This window comes from Gambusia affinis, linkage group LG11 (genome assembly GCF_019740435.1).
Source record: "Gambusia affinis linkage group LG11, SWU_Gaff_1.0, whole genome shotgun sequence".
In the NCBI taxonomy this organism is placed as follows: domain Eukaryota; kingdom Metazoa; phylum Chordata; class Actinopteri; order Cyprinodontiformes; family Poeciliidae; genus Gambusia; species Gambusia affinis.
In genome coordinates, this window is record NC_057878.1 from 21,152,528 (window position 1) to 21,171,844 (window position 19,317).

At 37.9% G+C, this 19,317-nt stretch overlaps 3 protein-coding genes across 3 annotated transcripts; 2 read left to right on the forward strand and 1 right to left on the reverse strand.

The window, feature by feature from the left end:
- The first annotated feature begins 1,189 nt into the window (after positions 1–1,189).
- ercc1 (excision repair cross-complementation group 1) lies at positions 1,190–5,175 on the forward strand. The gene is made up of 9 exons (XM_044131969.1): positions 1,190–1,405; positions 1,575–1,994; positions 2,133–2,236; positions 2,817–2,916; positions 3,663–3,739; positions 3,997–4,096; positions 4,260–4,331; positions 4,700–4,768; positions 4,856–5,175. Exons 1-9 carry the CDS (start codon positions 1,346–1,348, stop codon positions 4,916–4,918), a joined length of 1,065 nt encoding a protein of 354 aa, XP_043987904.1. The 5' UTR covers positions 1,190–1,345; the 3' UTR covers positions 4,919–5,175.
- Positions 5,176–6,029: 854 nt separating this feature from the next.
- On the forward strand, positions 6,030–14,468 carry prmt2 (protein arginine methyltransferase 2). Its single transcript, XM_044131979.1, has 10 exons — positions 6,030–6,092; positions 6,209–6,310; positions 6,396–6,575; positions 8,646–8,807; positions 10,066–10,230; positions 11,201–11,376; positions 13,109–13,238; positions 13,325–13,461; positions 14,091–14,256; positions 14,340–14,468. The coding sequence occupies exons 2-10, from the start codon at positions 6,224–6,226 to the stop codon at positions 14,370–14,372; spliced, it is 1,236 nt and encodes a 411-aa protein (XP_043987914.1). The 5' UTR covers positions 6,030–6,092; positions 6,209–6,223; the 3' UTR covers positions 14,373–14,468.
- Positions 14,469–14,670: 202 nt separating this feature from the next.
- LOC122839939 (oocyte zinc finger protein XlCOF26-like) lies at positions 14,671–19,303 on the reverse strand. The gene is made up of 2 exons (XM_044131980.1): positions 19,041–19,303; positions 14,671–17,977 (listed from the first exon to the last, which is right to left on the reverse strand). The coding sequence occupies exon 2, from the start codon at positions 17,937–17,939 to the stop codon at positions 16,893–16,895; it is 1,047 nt and encodes a 348-aa protein (XP_043987915.1). The 5' UTR covers positions 17,940–17,977; positions 19,041–19,303; the 3' UTR covers positions 14,671–16,892.
- Between the last annotated feature and the right edge of the window lie 14 nt (positions 19,304–19,317).

Genomic DNA, 19,317 nt, shown 5'->3' on the forward strand with positions numbered 1-19,317 from the left:
ATTTCATTTATTTATTTTTTATTTATTAGCTGAATGTTCTTTGTTAGCCTGTAAGAGGAACACTGTGGTTTCTTCCCGCCGCCCAGGGCCAGGGGGCGCTCTGTTCGATTTTTACCCCATAAGAATGAAATGAAATGACAACAACAAACATCGTAATGGGCCCGGGGAGTTTTCCGAACAGTGGGCAGTGTTTCCTCAGGATGTGTGATGCTCCCCAAGCTGTTTGATGTTCTATTTGTGGTCTCTTAGAGACCAAAAGGGGGAGTTGTTGAGACGCTTATCCAGGGTTGCACGTGTACTCATGCACATACAGCTGTATTTCACACATAGTATGTTTCATTTATGCACAGAGAGCTTTTGGAGGAATGGAACTTGACCTTGCATGTTTCACTTTCAAACAAAAGGCTTTCAGTAGAAGTGAAACTTAAGCTGACACCATGATATCATGGCATTCCTTAGCTGACGTAGTTCATCAGACGACCAATAAGGCGTGTCTTAGATATAAAGAATGGATCGTCCGTTTTTGATCAGATGCTGTTTAGTCCCGGTGTATTCACGTCACAACCAATTAGCCTGTGAGGGTAAGCGTCTCTTTCTTTTTAGCGCTAAAAAGAATAAAATAAGTAAAGTCTGATTATTTGTGTTTGACTGATTTTCTGCACGTGTGATCACATGCTTCCGATTCATCGATAGTATATTTGGTTCAACAATGCTCAGAGATGTCTGTAATTGTCTTGATTTTATTATTAATTCTTTTTTGCACAATAATCTGCAGATGTTCCAGCGAAGTCCCCAAAACAGAACCAGCCTTATTTATCAACTTTATATCCCTCTGGTTCTGACACTTTTGCCTCAGTCAGGGATGGCAAAAGAGACTGCCCTTACACAACAAACTTCTAAAAGATGTGCAGCATCTGGCTGCAAATACTGAAGTACCTACACCTGTTCGCTCCCTTCTTGTAGACAGGCTGTTCCATGCTTCATGCACCTGATGACTGCAGTCATTAAAATATTCAGATGGCAGGAATCTGTTTTGTACTGGAAGTCTGAGGTGTACAAAGTGGAAAGGAAAGGTGAGTACAGTCCTCTGAGTTTTTTTCTGTGCTGCTGACCATGTGATTACACACATGACCCTTTTTCTTCAACGCATAAAATACTCTTTGACCAGTACCTCTACTTTTTGCATGTCTTCTGTCTTAAACTGCGTTCATGCTTTTAATTTGGTAGTGTGGGTCCCGGAAATGTGGCGTCTCCTGCTTTCACTGTTGAGTAAAGAACGTTTGTAAGTTTACGGATAAATTCAGGGCATGTTTTACTGCGAAACGTTTTTATAAAAATTAAAGACATGAAGAAGAGGTTTCACATCGATCTGGACGATTCTGCTTTCACTAAAGAAAGAACACCGGTCTGTATTTTGATATAGCTACTAGCTGTGTAGCTATATCAAAGTGTTAGCTCTTCTGTCTGTTTAAAGAACCTTCAATTTCAGATGTCTTTCAAAATAGTTTATCAATGATAATACTGTGAAATTTATGTCAAATTAATTCTCATATTGTTATTTGATTGTTTTCCAGCTAAAGCCGCAGTTTCAGCCTTTATCCAAAGGACAACAAAACACAACCGCTTCAGCTTCGTCTACCACAGAGTCAGTTACAAAATCATCTGTGCAGCCCCTCTCTTATGCAGATTACATTGTCCAGAGTAAAACTACAACAGCTGCTGCTCCACAGAGAGATGCTCCCTCTAAACTGGTCAGGGCTGAGGGAGCTGGAATCAGCAGTTTGCAGCAAGGGGAGTCTGTGTCGTCTGGGGGCTCTGAAACTGTTCAAGACTGTGTTAAAGGGACTGAAGTTCAGCCCGAGGAGGTGAAAAGGAATGATGAAAAACACGAGACTGCTGCTGAGGATTGCAGCAGTCTGAAGTCAGATCTAAGTGTCATTCCGGGTCCCAAACCAGCGGGATCTGGGAGCAGCATTATTGTCAGTCCTCGACAGGTAAGCTTGGACTTGTAAATATATTGGACTCACTAAAGTATAAACTATCTATGTTTATGTGCATCAATAATTATATGCTTGTTGATGAGTGTCAATTTTGATTTTTAATTGTTTACATATTTGTTTTTGCTTCTACAGAGGGGTAATCCCATTCTAAAGTTTGTGAGGAGCGTGCCCTGGGAGTTTGGAGATGTTGTTCCTGATTACGTCTTGGGACAAACAACTTGTGCTCTTTTCCTCAGGTGGGTGGCTTTAGGGGGCTATGAAGTAAGCAATGTTTTTTCCTCACAAAGATTTTTCGTAAAATGGAGGTGGAGGGAAACTGTGCAGCAGCACTATGTTTGATAAATATTGTGATGATATCACAAGTAATAAATTTACCTTGTCCTATATTATCTGCTTCTCATCTGCCATTACAATGTCTACCACTCTGTTTGGGGTCTTTCAAACCTTTGTTAATGTTTTCGTGGAGTAATACTCCATCCAGCAGACTGAGTAGGCTATTGGTATTAAAAACATCAATTCCTGGCAAATTGATTGTAACAGAATGCAATCAATGTATTCCAAATGTACTTTGTAGTATTATTATATGGACTGGACTGTTGTCCACTCCTATTATTGCATTGGATTGATGCACTGATGTTGCTATGACGATTAATTGAGATCTATTGTGCAGCTCTGTTCTAAAATTTAAATAATTTTTAGGAAACAAGGAGTGGTGTTTTTCTGTTTGTTTTGTGAAGTTTGCCCTAACGCTCGTTCTGTTTTTTGTTTTGTGATTTTTCTCTTTTTCATGATGATGGCTTTGGCCTTGATTTGAAGCCTGAGGTATCACAACCTAAATCCAAACTACATCCATGACCGTTTAAAACAGCTTGGAAGTGCATTCACCTTACGTGTGTTGCTGGTTCAAGTTGATGTGGTAAGTATTGTTTAATCACTGTCACAGTGGACTTGCATTTAAGGTTGATACATCACCTGCAGCCAAACACTATTATCAGAGAAGAATGGGACATAGTTTGCTGAATCTTTATACTTGTCTGTATTTATCATTTTTTAATTTGCTGTGCTACACCCACTAATACAGAGTAACATCAGTACATTTCAAAATATGCTTTTGTCTTAGTAGTCAACATTAATTTTCTTACATATGTAATTTACACTTACAGTAGATTCCAGATTTATTTTAATGCTTATCTGTGTTCAGACAAATTTTACTTTACTACTTGTAAAGTAAAACAATTTGTTAAAAGAACTAAAAATAATTTTAAAATTCTTGAGGCTACTGTTTCATACTTAAATAGATGTATATAAAATGGTAATACAAATAATTTTGTACGCAGAACATCCTTGGGCCGTCTTCCTTTACTGTCAGGCTGTTTAAATCAGTTTTAACAGAAGACTAACTGTAATGTGAGCTCCCCTTATAGAACTGTCCATCTATGAAGTGTATCTTGCTTCCACAGCATTGGGTTTGCTTACAACTGTACAACTGAAGTGTGCAGCCGGTTGCTATTTTTGGCATCACACGCAGCAAAAAATAACATATCTCATAAAATTGGCCTATTGGAAAAATAGGCCTACTGTCTTACCATTTAATGTAAGAGTTCATCATTAAGAGTAATGTATAATATCATAGTGTAAACCTATTTGTTTTTATATGTACAGAAAGATCCTCATCACGCTTTAAAGGAACTGGCTCGCATCTGTGTCATGGCCGACTGCACTCTCATCTTGGCTTGGAGGTAAAATTAACAAATGACACACATCAGTGTTCAGAGAAACCCTTTAACTTCTTCTGCACATTTAAATTGTATAAAGAAATGATAAAGCTAAGTTTGTTTTTTTTGTTATATGTCATCGAATTGTATGTGTTAGCATGACCACCCTAAAATGGGCTTTGTTTACAGTTTTTAAATAATCTCATATACTGTAAATAAACTTGTGAACCACAGTTGAGCACTTTTTTCTCTTTTTTTTTTGCTTAATATTAAATTGGCAGTACAGAAGAAGCAGGACGTTACCTTGAAACATACAAGTCTTATGAGAAGAAGCCAGCGGATCTTCTGAAGGAGCAAGTTGAAAAAGACTATCTGTCAAAGGTCTGTTTGTTTTGTTTTGTGTTAGAAATTTGATTATTCTGTACATTTCTTCCCACAAAAAATAGGCTAATATTATTTATTTAAAAATAGATTATACAAAACTGAAATATAGCTGAATCAGCTTTGTACCAGCACATAAATGTTTGTTTGTGTTTGTTTAAAGGTTACAGATTGCCTGACGACTGTGAAGCCTATAAACAAAACCGATGCCATAACCTTGTTATCCACTTTTTCTGTGAGTATTTCTGTGAAACAACTATGAGGCTGTCCTGGATTGACTTATTTCCAGAATTGCCAATATATTACTCACACAAAAGCTACAAAAGAATAGTTAATACAGACCAATTTCACCCTTTTTTTTTAAGTCTAAGATTAGAAATCTACAGAGTTCTCGGTAATTTGTTCCCATTTATTAGCTGGATGCTCTTAATTGTAAAGACATTAAAAATGTATCTTAATATGAAATGTTTTATAAAATGACTTGATTTTTCCATTTCAATATTGTAGCACATTAACTGTTCTGTTTCAACTGTTAACTCAACTTATATAGAATTCTGCGAGCACTACACAGATAACATACTGTGCTTTCTACTTCTTGTCCAGTCTGTAGAGGGAATCATCAATGCCTCTAAAGAAGACTTGGTTCTCTGTCCGGGCCTCGGACCACAAAAGGTGAAGACATATGGATCTTAAGGAAGGCTCACAATGATTATGCCAAGCATTTATTGAACATTGCTGATTTACCTTTTACATTGACAGGCGAAACGTCTTTATGATGTCCTACATAAGCCTTTTCTGAAGTCAAGAACAAACAACAACTGACGTGGAAAGAATTGAAGAAAGGAAGCTGTCCCATTGAACAACCTTATTTAAGACACAATTTAAAGTACTTAATTATAAGAACAAACTGTTTTGATTTAAAAAATTACGTGAACTATTTTATGCTGTTCTATGGTTTGAGGACTATGTTTTTACAGTAATAAATGTTATTTTTCTACAGTATATTCTCCCCTTTGTGTATTGATTACTGATTCACTGTGTGACGTAATGCCATAAAAAACCATTTGGCCTCTTTCAAATTTCTTCTGTTTTTGCTTTTTTTCCCACACTTAGCTGTTTTAAATCATCTTACTGCCAGAAGCAGCAGAGAAGACCATCACATTACGCTAGATAGTGTGACACCTTTTCAGAAAGTTCCATTTTTGTTGCTTGAGAATTCATCCACGGGTGTCATTTTAGCCCAGTTTCTTATTGCTGAAACATGACCACTGACCTCAATTGAGCCAAGAGAAGTCTGTAGTGCTGTAGATGTAGTTACTGTTTAGTAATTTTGGTTGGCCAGTCAGTCCTAGGAAAACCCATTACTGTTCCATGCACTCTGTAGATAATGGCTCCCATCATGGATTATTGGATTCCCAAGGTATTATAAAGGTTTGTAAGGATTTATCTAGGCTGATAAATGTTAATGATTGTATGTCTAGCAGTAATCAAGCCTGTGTGTGGTACAATTAGCCAAAATATTGTAATCAGATTTAAATCACGATTTAACAAGATGGCAATTACTTTCTCCATATTAGACATAATTCATTTAGACAGCTTTTTTTCCTTTGTAAAAAAATTAAACATTGCAGAGTAAAAATAATTTTAAAAGTTAAATATCCTTTTCATGTCATCAGATAATTTATTTTGTGGGAGCTGAAACTGCTTTTGATGTAAATGTGTCTTAGTTTACCTTGTATGTTACAAAACAGCAAGATCCAAAATCCTAGAAAAAGCGAATGGTCATGACTTCAAACCGTTTAATTTTAAACGAACACAACTATTTTCACGAATTAAAATTTATTGTGTGCAGTAAAATAAATCTGGATGGTTTGGATTATTTTCAGTAATCCGACATGATGAATTAAAGAGTTTCGAAATTTCCGACAGCCGTGAAGGCTCTCAAGTCAACGTAAAAAACAGGAAGTGGTTTCCGCACATCCTTCTGTTAAAGTGAGTAAGTTTTGCCGCTTGTTTCGCTGTAGTAACACGTGACTCCTTTGGCTGTTATAAAAGGTGGTTCAAAATTTAAAATAGATTGTATTAAAAGGCAAAATCAATTCTTTGCCAAAGCCTCCTATTTAAAACATGCAGACGGAGAAAGTAGAAGAAGAGGAAGATGCTCCTGAAGAGTATGCTGCCCTGTGTGATTTCACTGCAAGCGGCTCTGAGCAGGTTATTCTTCTGCCAGTCAAACTTCTTGTAAGACTTTGTAATAAAACTGTCACTGTTAACCGTTTTGCTCCATTTTGTTCCACAGTTGAGTTTCATCACAGGAGACAAGCTGCTTGTGCACAACAAGTCTTCAGCAGATTGGTGGTGGGCAGAACTGCAGGGGGAGATCGGTTATGTTCCTGCCAGCTATCTGCGCCTGGATGGTGCTGAGGAGGGGGACGACCCCTGGCAGGATGACGAATACTTCGGCAGCTATGGGACACTGGTTAGAAACATAGAACTGTCATCTTTCTGTTTCAATTTTCTCCAAGTTTCACAAACTGACTAATACTCTATTTAATAAAATCAATCAACCTTGCTTCTTGTGGCAAGACTCCCACAGAGTAACAGTGCAAAAGCAAAAGTATTCTTATGTTTTCACTTTTTCTTAAAATACTGCCACAAGTTGCCTAATTGTGTAGGTGTTAGGAAAATAACTCCTTTCCCCCCTTTTACTTTCTAAACAAAAATCTTAAAAGTGTGACGTGTATTGTAATTACCACTTTGATACCCCTAAATAAAATCAAGTGTAACAAACTGCCTTCAGAAGTCACTGAATTAGTAACTCTGAAGGAGATGCAGTAATGCACAGCTCAAAAGGGAGGATCTGTATACTAGAGATTATTGTATTGGAAGCATTTTGCCAAAAGACACAGGAAATTTATGAAAGATTGTGTTAGACATAGTTGCTAAGTGTCTCATTATGCTGTGGAGGTGCTTCTTTTTAGCAGGCACAAGGAGACTGGTCAGAGTTGCTCTGAAGATGGAAGCATCTAAATAAAGGGCAGTCTGGCTAGAAAACCTGTTAGAGAGGGTGAAAAAGATTTCAGACAGGGGTCAAAGGTTTACTTTCAGGCATGTCAATGACCCTAAAAATACTGTTTTAAATTATGTGTAAAAATGTACCACTCAAAATCCAGACCAAAGTCAAAGGGAGAATTAATGTTTATGGACACTCTTCATCAAGTATAGCCATTTTCATTTTATCATCTCTGCAGGCACTAAATACAAGTGCACAACACACTTTCTTACTTAGTTGTAAACATTTTTGAAAATAATGTTTGGTCTACTTCACAGGAATGTATTTGTGTTTGGTCTGTTTGATAAAATTGATTCTACTTAATGGTTGCATGATGAAACTTAAAAAATGCGTCTATGAGTCAGATACGTTTGCAAGACACCGTCTATTTAGCTTCAAAAATTTAATGCATAATCAGATACATTTACACTGGAGTGTGTAAATGTGTGTCCAAGTCCTAAGCCACCTAACTCTTGGAGTTGTTACTTTTAAAGTGCTTCAATATGTCAGTTTATGGGGGACTTAAAGTGACATGAAAGGAGAAACAGGATAAACCTTCACAACAGCTCTTGATGTTTGGTAATGCAACAATGTCATTAAAGAAAATGAAAGTATGCCACACCTAGAATGCATTTGAAAGTCAAGGCTCCTGTAAAAATGCAAATACTAGACACTCCAATAAATAATCAAAGCAGCCACCAAGATGCTCTTGTTGACAGATGCATTTGTTAAGATTTTCTCTCAACGTTATTGACACTTTTTGTTGTTCACATTTTGTTTGGAAGAAAAACATCACAGTTTATTGCCAATAGTTTTAAAAGAGATTTGTTAGGAATATATATAAATAAACTGCCCTCGGAAAGATAATGTAACTATACAAAAACCAAAACTGTAATCACACTATTGAGTTTGTGAGAATAAAGTCTGGGAGTATATCTATTGCGTTTCTGCATCTCTGATTATGGTTATTAATCTTCATTAAACAATTCATAATATAAGATATTTTGGTTGTACTTTACTCGGACATCATTCTAGGACCAAGACGGAACAGTGAAGGGCATGGTACAGAGACAAAGACTTTATTAGAAATCTGTCTCCTACCTCAGACCCACAGATGGGCCCTATATGGATTTATCAATACACGCTGCAGTTAGACTGCAGATATTCAAGACCCATGATCAGGGTTGTAGATTCTAATTTGCACAAACTTCAGTCAGACGAAGGATCGATAAACCAAACTGACTAGATTAGCATCCTTGCTGAAACAAGCCCTCTGCTCTCTGCTGCTTATGCAGGACAGCTTACATAAAAGCACAAATCACTTTCTGCTATATAAATGTTCATTTAAATACAGCAGATGTTTGTGTGGCTTAACTGTGAAACAATGTACCTCGTAACGTAATTTCAGTTACTTTCCTACATAAAAATTTGTTTAATTGATAGACGTATCCACAGGCGTCTTGCACATAGCAGTTATTTTATCTGTTTGTCGCACAGAGGCTTCACCTGGAGATGCTGTCGGACCGGAGCCGCACCGAGACGTACCGGCAGGTTATTGTCAGCAACAGCGCTTCACTTAGGGATAAGGTGGTGATGGACCTGGGCTGTGGGACTGGCATTATCAGCATGTTCTGTGCTCAGCTGGCCAAACCTTCTATGGTAAAAACAGCAGATAAGTTATAGCCGAACACAGTTTAATGTTTTGTCTTCTGACGGTTTCAAATGTATTACATTTTTTAAGAATTCATGCCCCTTCCTTCAGATATTATATATTTTGTTGTATATAAATACAATCACTGGATTTATTGGGATTTTTAGGATTGGCCAATGAATCCAGAGAATGTTTTTGAGGTGTCCCCTACGTGGCTTGTGACTAACTTCTGTGATTAATGCTGTCCTTGCCAGGCCTGTCAGTTCAGATGGATGACCATGTCTTTGTAGGTTTGCTGTTATACCATACTCTTTGTATTTTATTATCATAAATGAAACAGTGCTCTATGGGATTATCAAAACTTTGGATTGTTTTAGAAATTTGTCCTTGCTTTAAGGCAGAGGTTCCCAAAGATTTCCTTCTGGGCCCCCCCAGTGGTTCCCAAAGATTTTCTGTTCCCCTCCCCCCATAGATTACAATAAAATAAAATCCCTCCCAAAAAAGAAAAAAAAAAATCAACTGGGCACACACATCGTTCAACCAGACATAAACCTACAGACATATTTTGTTTTCAAACTCCACTGAAGTTTGTTTCACATTTCAGGTTGCAACAAAACACACTACAAACCATCTTTACAGTGAAACACTTTTATGTAACTTGTTTTTTGTTGTTGTTTTTTTTCCATTCATACCGCTTCCTGCGCCCCCCCTGCAATGGCATTGCGCCACCCCAGGGGCCGCGCCCCACACTTTGGGAACCACTGCTTTAAGGTTTCCAACAAGGGTCTCTCTGCTGTGCTCCTTGGTCATAGTGATGCCTTTTGTTTACTAATGTTCTCTAACAAATCTCTGAGGGCTTCACACAGTAGTTGTATTTGTATTGAGATAACACAATAATTTACTAATTAGGTTGTCTCTAAAGTCAATTTGGTAGTACTAGGTTTGATATAAGGGCACAGAATTAAAGATTGTTAAATACATCACCCCACCATGTGTTTAATAAATTTATTTGTAAAAACCTTTCAAAACTATGTCTTATTTTTTTTTTCGATTTCACAATTATTCACTGTTCTGTGTTGATCTGTCACAACAAAAGTCATAATAAAATTAATTGAATTCGCTGAACGGTTGCTCCTGCAAGATCCTACATGTGCTTCACATTATTCATTAATGTATTTATACCTCCATCTCTTGGACAAGCACTGTTACTACTGCAGAGACACAGCTTGGTGTTAACACTGCTCTAATTATTTGGTGGTTCTGTAGGTGTATGCTGTAGAGGCAAGCTCCATGGTGGAGCACACCAGACAGCTGGTGAAGCAGAACGGCTGTGAGGAGGTGGTCACTGTGCTCCAGGGCCGAGCAGAGGAGCTTGAGCTGCCAGAGCAGGTGGACGTCCTGGTGTCTGAGTGGATGGGCAACTGTCTGCTGGTAATTATACCATCAGTAAATTTTCTGTAGTGTGCATAAACCCCGTAACTTTCAAATTTGGTGTTTATTGTTTGGGAGTGGTTTTCGAAGTAATGTGTAAACTCAAGCTCGCAGACTTCCATTGATCTATCCAATGAACTCAAATAAAAAATGTTAATGACTTTCATTTATCTCAGATTAGTGTAATTTCCTTGTTTGCTGAAGTAAACTCGAGATCTGAAACGGCAGTCCTTGAACGCCGTTTTCCTGCACCATGTCTGGGTTGCACACATAAATCAAATAATTTGTTGATTAGTGGTTCTTTTTAGAACAGGGGCCACAAGTCCAGTTCTGGAGAGGTGCTATCCTGCAACATTTCAATGCATCCCTTCTGTAGCACACCTAAATGCAATGAATGGCTTACTGCTAGGTCTCTTGAGAACTGAATGATGTAATGAGTCCTGAGTCAGGTGTGTTGGAAAAAGGACTGACTTGGCTCTTGGTAACAGTTTGTGATCCTTGAAGTAGACAAAGGATTGCTTAAGTGTTTACTAGTCCTCCACAATGCTGTAGTCCGCTATAAACATGAAGACTCATTTAACACTTACATTTATGTGTACTGCACATCTTTTCTTTAGACCTCTCTTAATAGCTTATTATCCTGTTCTTCTTGTTATCAAAATCAAAGTTTTTTTGTTTTTTAATGGTAAAACCAAGCACTGCAAGAAATCAAGCTTGTTGAGTTGTTGGCCCCTTGCCTTTGGAACAGTTTCCCTCCTTGCATTTAGTTGAGTCACTGATGATAATTTATTGCATTGATCCTCTTGTGGTTACCTTTTGATGTTGACATTTATAGTGTTCTTATGAGAAATAATAGATTAATTCATTTGCTGTGGCTTTCAAAACTTTTATTTTACTGTCTTTTTCTTTGGTCTCTCCTCTGTTTTAAATGTTTAAATATCTCTAATATTTGTACTTTCTGCTGGTCCAGTTTGAGTTCATGGTGGAGTCAGTCCTCTTGGCCAGGGATCGCTGGCTCCGGGATGGCGGTGTGATGTGGCCCTCCTCAGCAGCTTTAGCTCTGGTTCCATGTCAGGCCAACAGTTACTACAAAGAGAAAATGGCCTTCTGGGAGCGACCTTATGGCCTGGACTTTACGCCACTACAGTAAGAGCCACTGGTCAGCTGCGGAGCTGAACATTATCTTTTTATCTACTTTTGTTTGCATTGCTCACTTCTCATTTTCAGAGTTTGTACACAAATGTGTAGGTGGTAGATTAATGTAGTGAGGTCTGAGATTTCTTACCTAGTGGGATGAGTCCTGTGGCACCCAGTGAAGTGGGGGGTTCTAAAGCAAATCAGACTTTTAACTTTGCATTACTTACAACAATAAACTCTTTCTTTTTCTAATAAACTGTTCAGAGTCTGAGAAAGTCTAAATTTTAAGCTTTGCAAGATACAGAGCCAAAAACTTCTGCAGGTTTTTCATGGTGGATATCATCGTCTTTTTTTAATGAAAGTCAGTGAAAATTAGACACTAGGATCAACAAAAGGCTCATGAAACAAAATGAAACAAGGAAAAATAACATATAAATCTATTTTTAAATATAGATTTATAAATAGATTTTTAAGAAAACCAAATAAGTAATGCGCAATAATGACATTAATGGCATTTATTTCTGTCACAAGAATTATGAACCTGCTAGATCATTTTTTACTTTGTTTTAAACAATATGCTTCTATATGGTATTGATAATAACATAATTACATTTTATTCAAGTTTGCTGAAGCTGAGACAGATGGAGAGTAGTGGAACACTGGCCTTGAGCACCGTCTGCATATGTGCTGCAGAGGGAGCTAAAGATTATTCTTTTTGGTTTTTGTTGTGGGATGTCTTGATTTTTGAAGAGGTCATTGTTGACTTACCTAATTAAACAAAGGTTAAATAAAAATTTAGTGAAACTTTAAGCTTAGAAGAAACTGTGTGCTTTGGACAGATGAACGAAAATCCGGCTTTTTCGAAACAGAGATTTTAGGTGGGTTTGGTTTGAAAAAAGGAATGTGTTGAAAAGCATATCATGCCCAGGGTTAATTATGGAGGATGTGTAATTCTGTGGGCCTGTTTCTCCTCCAGAATCCCTTGGAAACCTGTTAGAGTGGATGGCACCAACGCCCTCTACCTGCGTAGTTTAACTAAAACTTTGGGGGAATCTTGTCAGTAGATTTTTGAATTGGATATTTATCCAAAAACATGTGGTCAAAACAACACAGAAATGGTTAAGTTAACATAAAATCTATCTTTTTACCCATCTCAGTTTGTAAACCTTATACGTAGAACTATATGGGGGGTGTTTTCAGTGTGAGATTAATCACTAGCAAAAATGTGTATTAATTTTAAGGATTTTAAACAATTTCTATCAGAAATGCTAGTGGATATTACTTTGTGTCCATATTTATTCAGAAGCTGAGCATGTAAAAACTTGAGCTGACCCAAATGTGTTAATGATTCTAGTCCATTCACCTATAACGTCATAGCTTTATTGCAGCTTCATAAAACACTGGCATTAAGGGTTCTAAAATAAACTGAGTTACAGAAAAGAACATGTATTTCATGACAAGGAGAAGAAGTGAAATAAAATATAATTACTTATTACATTTGTAATTAAATTAACTGACTATTGTGATTACAAAAATATATAGCTCCCGAAAGAACTTTAGAAATAGTTGGATGAAGTAAATTTTATTTTGTGCCCGGAAGAAAATCATTCATGCATGCATACATACAACAGATCATACTGTTTCATGTATTATAAATTCCTCCTTCAACAAATTTTTAATGCTTTCTGTAGGAGCAGATTCATTCCTTTTTTGGCTCCTGATTGATGTCTCATCCCTGCAGGCCTTTGGCACAGCAGGAGTTCTTCACCAAGCCAAAGTTCAGCCATCTTATTGACCCTGAGGATTGCCTCTCTGCTTCCTGTGATGTCATCTGCCTTAACATGTACACTGTACAAGTGAGAGATCTTGAGGTATCAAATTGACTTCTCTATTACAAGAGACTGTAGTCTGATGTGTTTATTTTTTGATACTAATGGAGCAGAGTTTCATTTCTCAGGAAATGAAGGGTGAGTTTCAGTTTTGTGTGGAGAAGCCTGGAATTTTCCACGGATTCACGGCCTGGTTCACTGTTCAGTTTGAAAGCCTGGAGATGGGAGGAGCTACAGTGGAGCTCAACACCGGACCAAACTCAGAGTAAAAAATCAAATTGCAACTACAATAAATAAAAGTATCTAATTCACACGTTCAAAATCCATCAGTACATTAGAATATACTCTAGTTTCAATAATTTAATTTAAAAACTCATTTAAAGATTCATTACACAAAGCATTTATTTCTTTTTATTTTAACACATCTATGAAAAGACTCCTTTGACTAATTATACACCAAATATGCTACTCTTCTAGCTTTTACTTATTTTATTCTGACCATTTTATTCTATGTTCTATTTAACTGTTGTTTGGCAAAACTGTGAAACACTTTTGTCAGCTTTTTTTTTTTTTTACATTTTAGCTTCCATGCGGGTTTAATAACCTTCTGCTGGACAACTGTAGTCGTCTCCATGATTATGTAGAGCATAATATCCAATTTCTGCATGCAATGTTCTGTTTTTATTGGTGTCGAGTATTATTACATTTTTTGTAGAAACTACATTTCTGGTGTTAATTGGTTGCAAGTCATAGTCATTAAAAAGAATATGATTGAATATGAGTTTTACTGTTTGAATTGAATTTCTATAGAATACAAATGTTTCAATATTCCAATTTACTGAGAACCAGGTGAATTATGAAATGACTCTTTGCTTATGATCTGTTAATCCTCAGTCCAACCCATTGGAAGCAGACTTTGTTCATGCTGGACAGGCCGATCCAGGTGTACGCAGGAGACTCCATCCATGGAAACATTGTCCTGCGCAGAAACCCAGTGTGGAGACGCCACATGACCGTTACGTTGCACTGGAACATCAACAGTAACACGGACGACTGCCAGGCAAATATCTCACTGAACATCTATATTCATTAAATGTGCTGTTGTTTTCATGACTTTTGTTCACTTTCTCTTTACATTTATAGGCTGGAACAAAAAGTTTCCCCATGTGGAGGTGACTGGTTTGAGGCGAATCAACAGTAAACTAGCCAAATATGTCCACTCTCTGCCCATGAGCTGCTGCTGACCAGTAATCAGCAGTTACTGAAAATGTGGAGCAGAGTTTCATTTCTGTTACATTATTCAAATCTCTTAACCTGGCAGGCCATTTGAGTCTTTAGTGATGCCACTAATCACTACAGGAACAGGTGATCACACAACGGGTCATTCTTTAAGAGCAGCATGTGACTGAAAAGAAGAAACTGAGGAGTCACTGATGGAGGAAAATAGGGGTCATTAAAGAGTAGCAAGATACTCTTTCAGGTACAACAGCAAAAGAATGTTTTAATCTTTATTATACTCAAGTCTTTACAATGGTTTAAAAAAAGAGCTTAATTTACATTTTCACCAATTTAACTGATATTCAATTATTTAAACACCTAGAGATAAGAAGATTTTTGTTAATTAGCTTTTCACGTTAAAGTAAGCAATAAATTAAGAATTGGTAGATTATGAGTAACAAGCTAAATCATTTAAAAAGTCAAAACACCCCTGTTGTCTTCTACACTTAGACAATATTTGCATAAAACACAAGTCAGGGTTTGGTAAGTAAAACCAGCAACCTTATAAAGGTAAACCTGTTATAAAAATACAGCTTGTAAACTATGACGGGCAGCATGTATTACTTTTGTTACTCCACAAAGAACGTCAAAAAAGTCCAACACCTCACCATTATATTTAGTTGGTGAAAATGATAAAGATTATGCATTTCCACTGTAGGAACATTTCCAGGGAACTAGGGTAGTATTCATATTTTAGGGCTTATTGTCACTGCAGTTAATGCAGGGTTTACTTTTTTTAGCTCCTGTATCATCTACATATTCTGGTAATTTTAAAACATAAAAAGCAGCAATTGGCATTTTTGTCAACACAACATTTAAATCCATTCACACATGTTGAATATCAGTGTTTTACACTGTAGCTGATTTTAATACATTATTCAAATCTCTTAACCTTAATGAAAATCAGTAAACGATAAGGAGGTAATGCTGTCAAAGCTATTTTGTTTTGAGTTTTATCCATTTTATGTGAATCCTGAAGCTTTTGGACCTCACAGTGGAAATGCACAAATCCGACATAAAAAAACAACAACAAAGAAACACTTCAATAAATAATGTTCCACATGCTCAAAATAAAACGTATTTTTGCTCAGACCTGTATTTAAAAATGAAAATAATAAATATATGGTATAGATAGCATATTTGTAATTCTATTTTTTCTGTAGCAAAAGAAATTATCGTTCCTTTGCTATTTTTAAATAAAACAAACAATTATGTTTTAATATTTTCAAATATTCTTATCCTTAGTTCTCTTACCATGATATCTTATATTGGGCCGTACCTTTTGCAAAAATGTTGTATAGCTCTGCACACATGGGCTTGTAGATAATAAAAATAGATTACAAAATTAGATGAAAGTAGGACAGATATATTCTGTGTGCAAACATATTAACCAAGCAATGGGGGGAGGCAAACTGCAGAGGATTTGAGAAGAATTAAGAGAAGCTACCAAGAACTACATTTATCTTGTATTTCTATTATGTTCCATAACTGCATCCTACATAGAGGATGTAGGAAGAAAAATGTACAGTGAAGAAAAACAGTCCGCCATGTTGGATTAACCGAGATTAACTGAGGTATAAGATGCTCAGAGACATGACCAAAGTAAGGAAGGCTAAAACCTGAACATCACTGAACAAGAAAAATAATCTGAAGCATATGGACTGTGCCAAGAAATTTCTGAAGACAGATTTTTCAAAGGTTTTATGGCTTGATGAAATGAGAGTGACCTGATGGACCTGGTGGACAGACGTGTGGATCAGTAATGGGCACAGAGCTCCAAGTCAGATGTCAAGGTAGAGCTCATTATTAAAGATGAGCTAGCTAGATCTTTTCGGGTTGAAGATAAGCTCAAAATCGACTCCCAAAGATACGCCAGTTTTTTAAGACACTTTCTTCAGGCAGCAGTACATAAAGAAGTCTACATCTTTCAAACAGACAATGATTTTTATGCAGGATAAAGGCTAGCCAGAAAAGGTGTTGAAGATGGAAAAGTGCTGACAGATGTTTCTCACCTGACCTGTTAAACAGGAAATGTATAGTGAAGAAAAACAATCTGCCATTTTGGATTAACTAAGAACACTGTATGAATGAATACTGTATGCTGATTAATAAAAACAAGGTTTGCCTGATAATTGTGAACACTGTTCTTGCGTGACTGGTATTCCACTTTAACTCCGTGACATCAGTGTTATATGTTTTCTCTTTAGCATCTATTTCTGTCAAGTTTATCACACCCACAATATTGTGTTTACAAAACCTGTTCACTTGGACAATATTTCCCATCAAGTAAATAACAGAAGCTTGTGATACTACTACCTATTTTTTCATTTGTAAACATTCATGCAAAATGCTGAAGTTGACACTAACGTGTTGCACCTGTTTGCTGAAGCAGAAGTGATTTGAAGCATCTCCTCTTGGTTAAACATCAGTCTCAGTTTTTATTGTGACGTGTGTGTTCATCTCCGAGGATAACTCCTGATTGGGTAAGCCCTCTGGGGAAGGAGGCCTGGAGAGGGGAACAAACTGTGGAGGCTTAACAACTTCGTATTTAACACAATTTTTTTCTTTTTTCTGCTTCAAGTGTTTGTCACAGTGGTTCACGAACGTTTCCAACTTGACAAAGGTCTTGTTGCATACTTTGCAGTGATAAGGTCGCTGGCCTTTTTTTAGGCGTATGTGAAGCCGGAAGTATGAAGAGCGTACAAACGTGCGGCAGCAGACACCGCACTTAAGATCCACCATGTTGCTTTGCGCTTCGTTTGGCTTGTTGACTGGAGGCGCGGGTGCAGAAATGACAGCAGGAGCAGGTGCGGGTCTGGCTTGTCCGGCGGCCTCTAGAGCCTTATGGGAGAGCAGGGTGGACATAGAGCGGAAGCCCGCGCCACACTGTTCACATTTGTAGGGCCTCTCACCGGTGTGGAGTCGAATGTGTGCCAGAAGCCCGGCCTTCTGGGTGAACGACTTGCTGCAGTAAGTGCATTTAAAAGGCTTCTCTCCTGTGTGCAGCCGACGGTGGGTCTTCAAGTGTGAGGCACGCCCAAAGTTCTTCCCACACTCTGGGCATTTAAACGGTTTATCACCACTGTGGATCACCTTGTGAGCCATCAAGTGGGAGGACTGATGGAAGAACTTACCGCAGATGTTACACCTGAACTTCCTTTCCTTGTTGTGGGAGGTGAGGTGAAGACTCAGGTGGGCAGATGAGATGAAGGTTTTGTTGCATATGCTGCAGCTGTGAGGTTCCAGTCGTATGCGCCGGTGGGCTCGCCGGCCGTTAGGGGGGCTGCTGCTGCCTCCAGCCTCACAGGATGGACATTTGAATGGAGCATCTCTGCCGTCTGTCTGCTTCTGTTTAGCTGATGCGGAATCAGAGTGGGAGTCCAGCTGTGGTGGGCTGAAACTGCACCCGCACTCAGAGCAGAGCCTGGACTCCTCCTGCTGCTGGTCATCAGTTTTATCCAGCATCCTGATATTTACAATCACACCAAGGAGGGACTGATGACCTATAAATGACATAAAAACACACAACAAGATGAAAAGATATGCAGCTTTTTGTTGTGTTTTAAAGTGTTATAAAGTGATGGTTTGACAAAAGGCAAACTGTAATGGCTAGATGACTGTAGCTTTAGAGGGATGCCCCCAGGCTGAAGCAATTAGCATTTATGTGGTTCAGTAATGGAATCTAATTTTCAGTTTTATTTGTTGTTTGCCGCAGACTTCAAGGGTGTTGACTATGCTTCTTTCTCTCCTCTACTCCTATCTTCTTACCTTTTAAACCTTTTCCCGACACACGCACGCACGCATACACGACAGTTCTGTGTCCTGTCCTGTTCACACGGCTAGACAGGACATGATAAGAAAAATAAATAAATATATATATATATATATATATATACATATATATATATTAAGGAATAGACTCGGGTGGAAAAAAATATTTAACCCTGTGGACCAATCTAAGAAGCAGTTAATGCTGATTTTGACTGAAAGGTGTTAGAAAACATCACTGCTGTTTACTGCAGATCACTCTGCTTGCCTGAGTTGCACCCTTCCATAATTTCCTAAGAAAAAACAAAAAAAAAAACACGTAAGAATTAGAGTTAGACTTTGGAACAATGGAAGATTACAGTCTGACCTGATAAATCAAGTTTATTTCTAAGGGAACACAGGCTTTATTATGGGAAGGAAGCGCCCTGGCAGAGGCAGTGTGATGTTTCGCAGCAGGGGTACATGACCTATGGGTTACAGAGGGTTTCCAATAACTTCACAATCAGTTACAGCACATTATTAGGCAGGTGGTCATAATGTTATACAAGAATGGTTTACATGCTGTAGACAACGCACAGCTCACCCTTCCCGCTTTATGCCGCAGTATCTTTTAATCAGTGATTTATTTCATCCCCTTAATGTGGCAGTTATAATTTAACAGAGCAAGTAGACAGAACATAAACGTGCAAATCTTAAAACCTCGGATAAAATCCGCCCAGTAAAGCTCCTGTCATCATGCTGCGGCCTGCAGCGCCGTAAACAATGCGGGGGATGCAAACCAACAAAGACTTCACATACCGTGCTCATTTTTTTCCTAACAAAGCGGATTTCCTTTGTTTTGGGTGTTCTTCCTGTGAGCCGCTGTTAAAACATAGCCAGAAACTGGCTTTAATTAACACATTTCAGGGAGTGTTGTGCCGTGTTTCTTCGTTTTCTTTTCTGGAAGGAGGCTGCCCCGTTTTTCTGTGCAGGAACAGGGCTGCAGCATCATCTAGCGAGCGGCGGACTCCGGTACCAAAGCCTAACAGTGTTCGACAGCGCTGTTCAGCGGTCACTTGGATGAAGTAACTCTCGT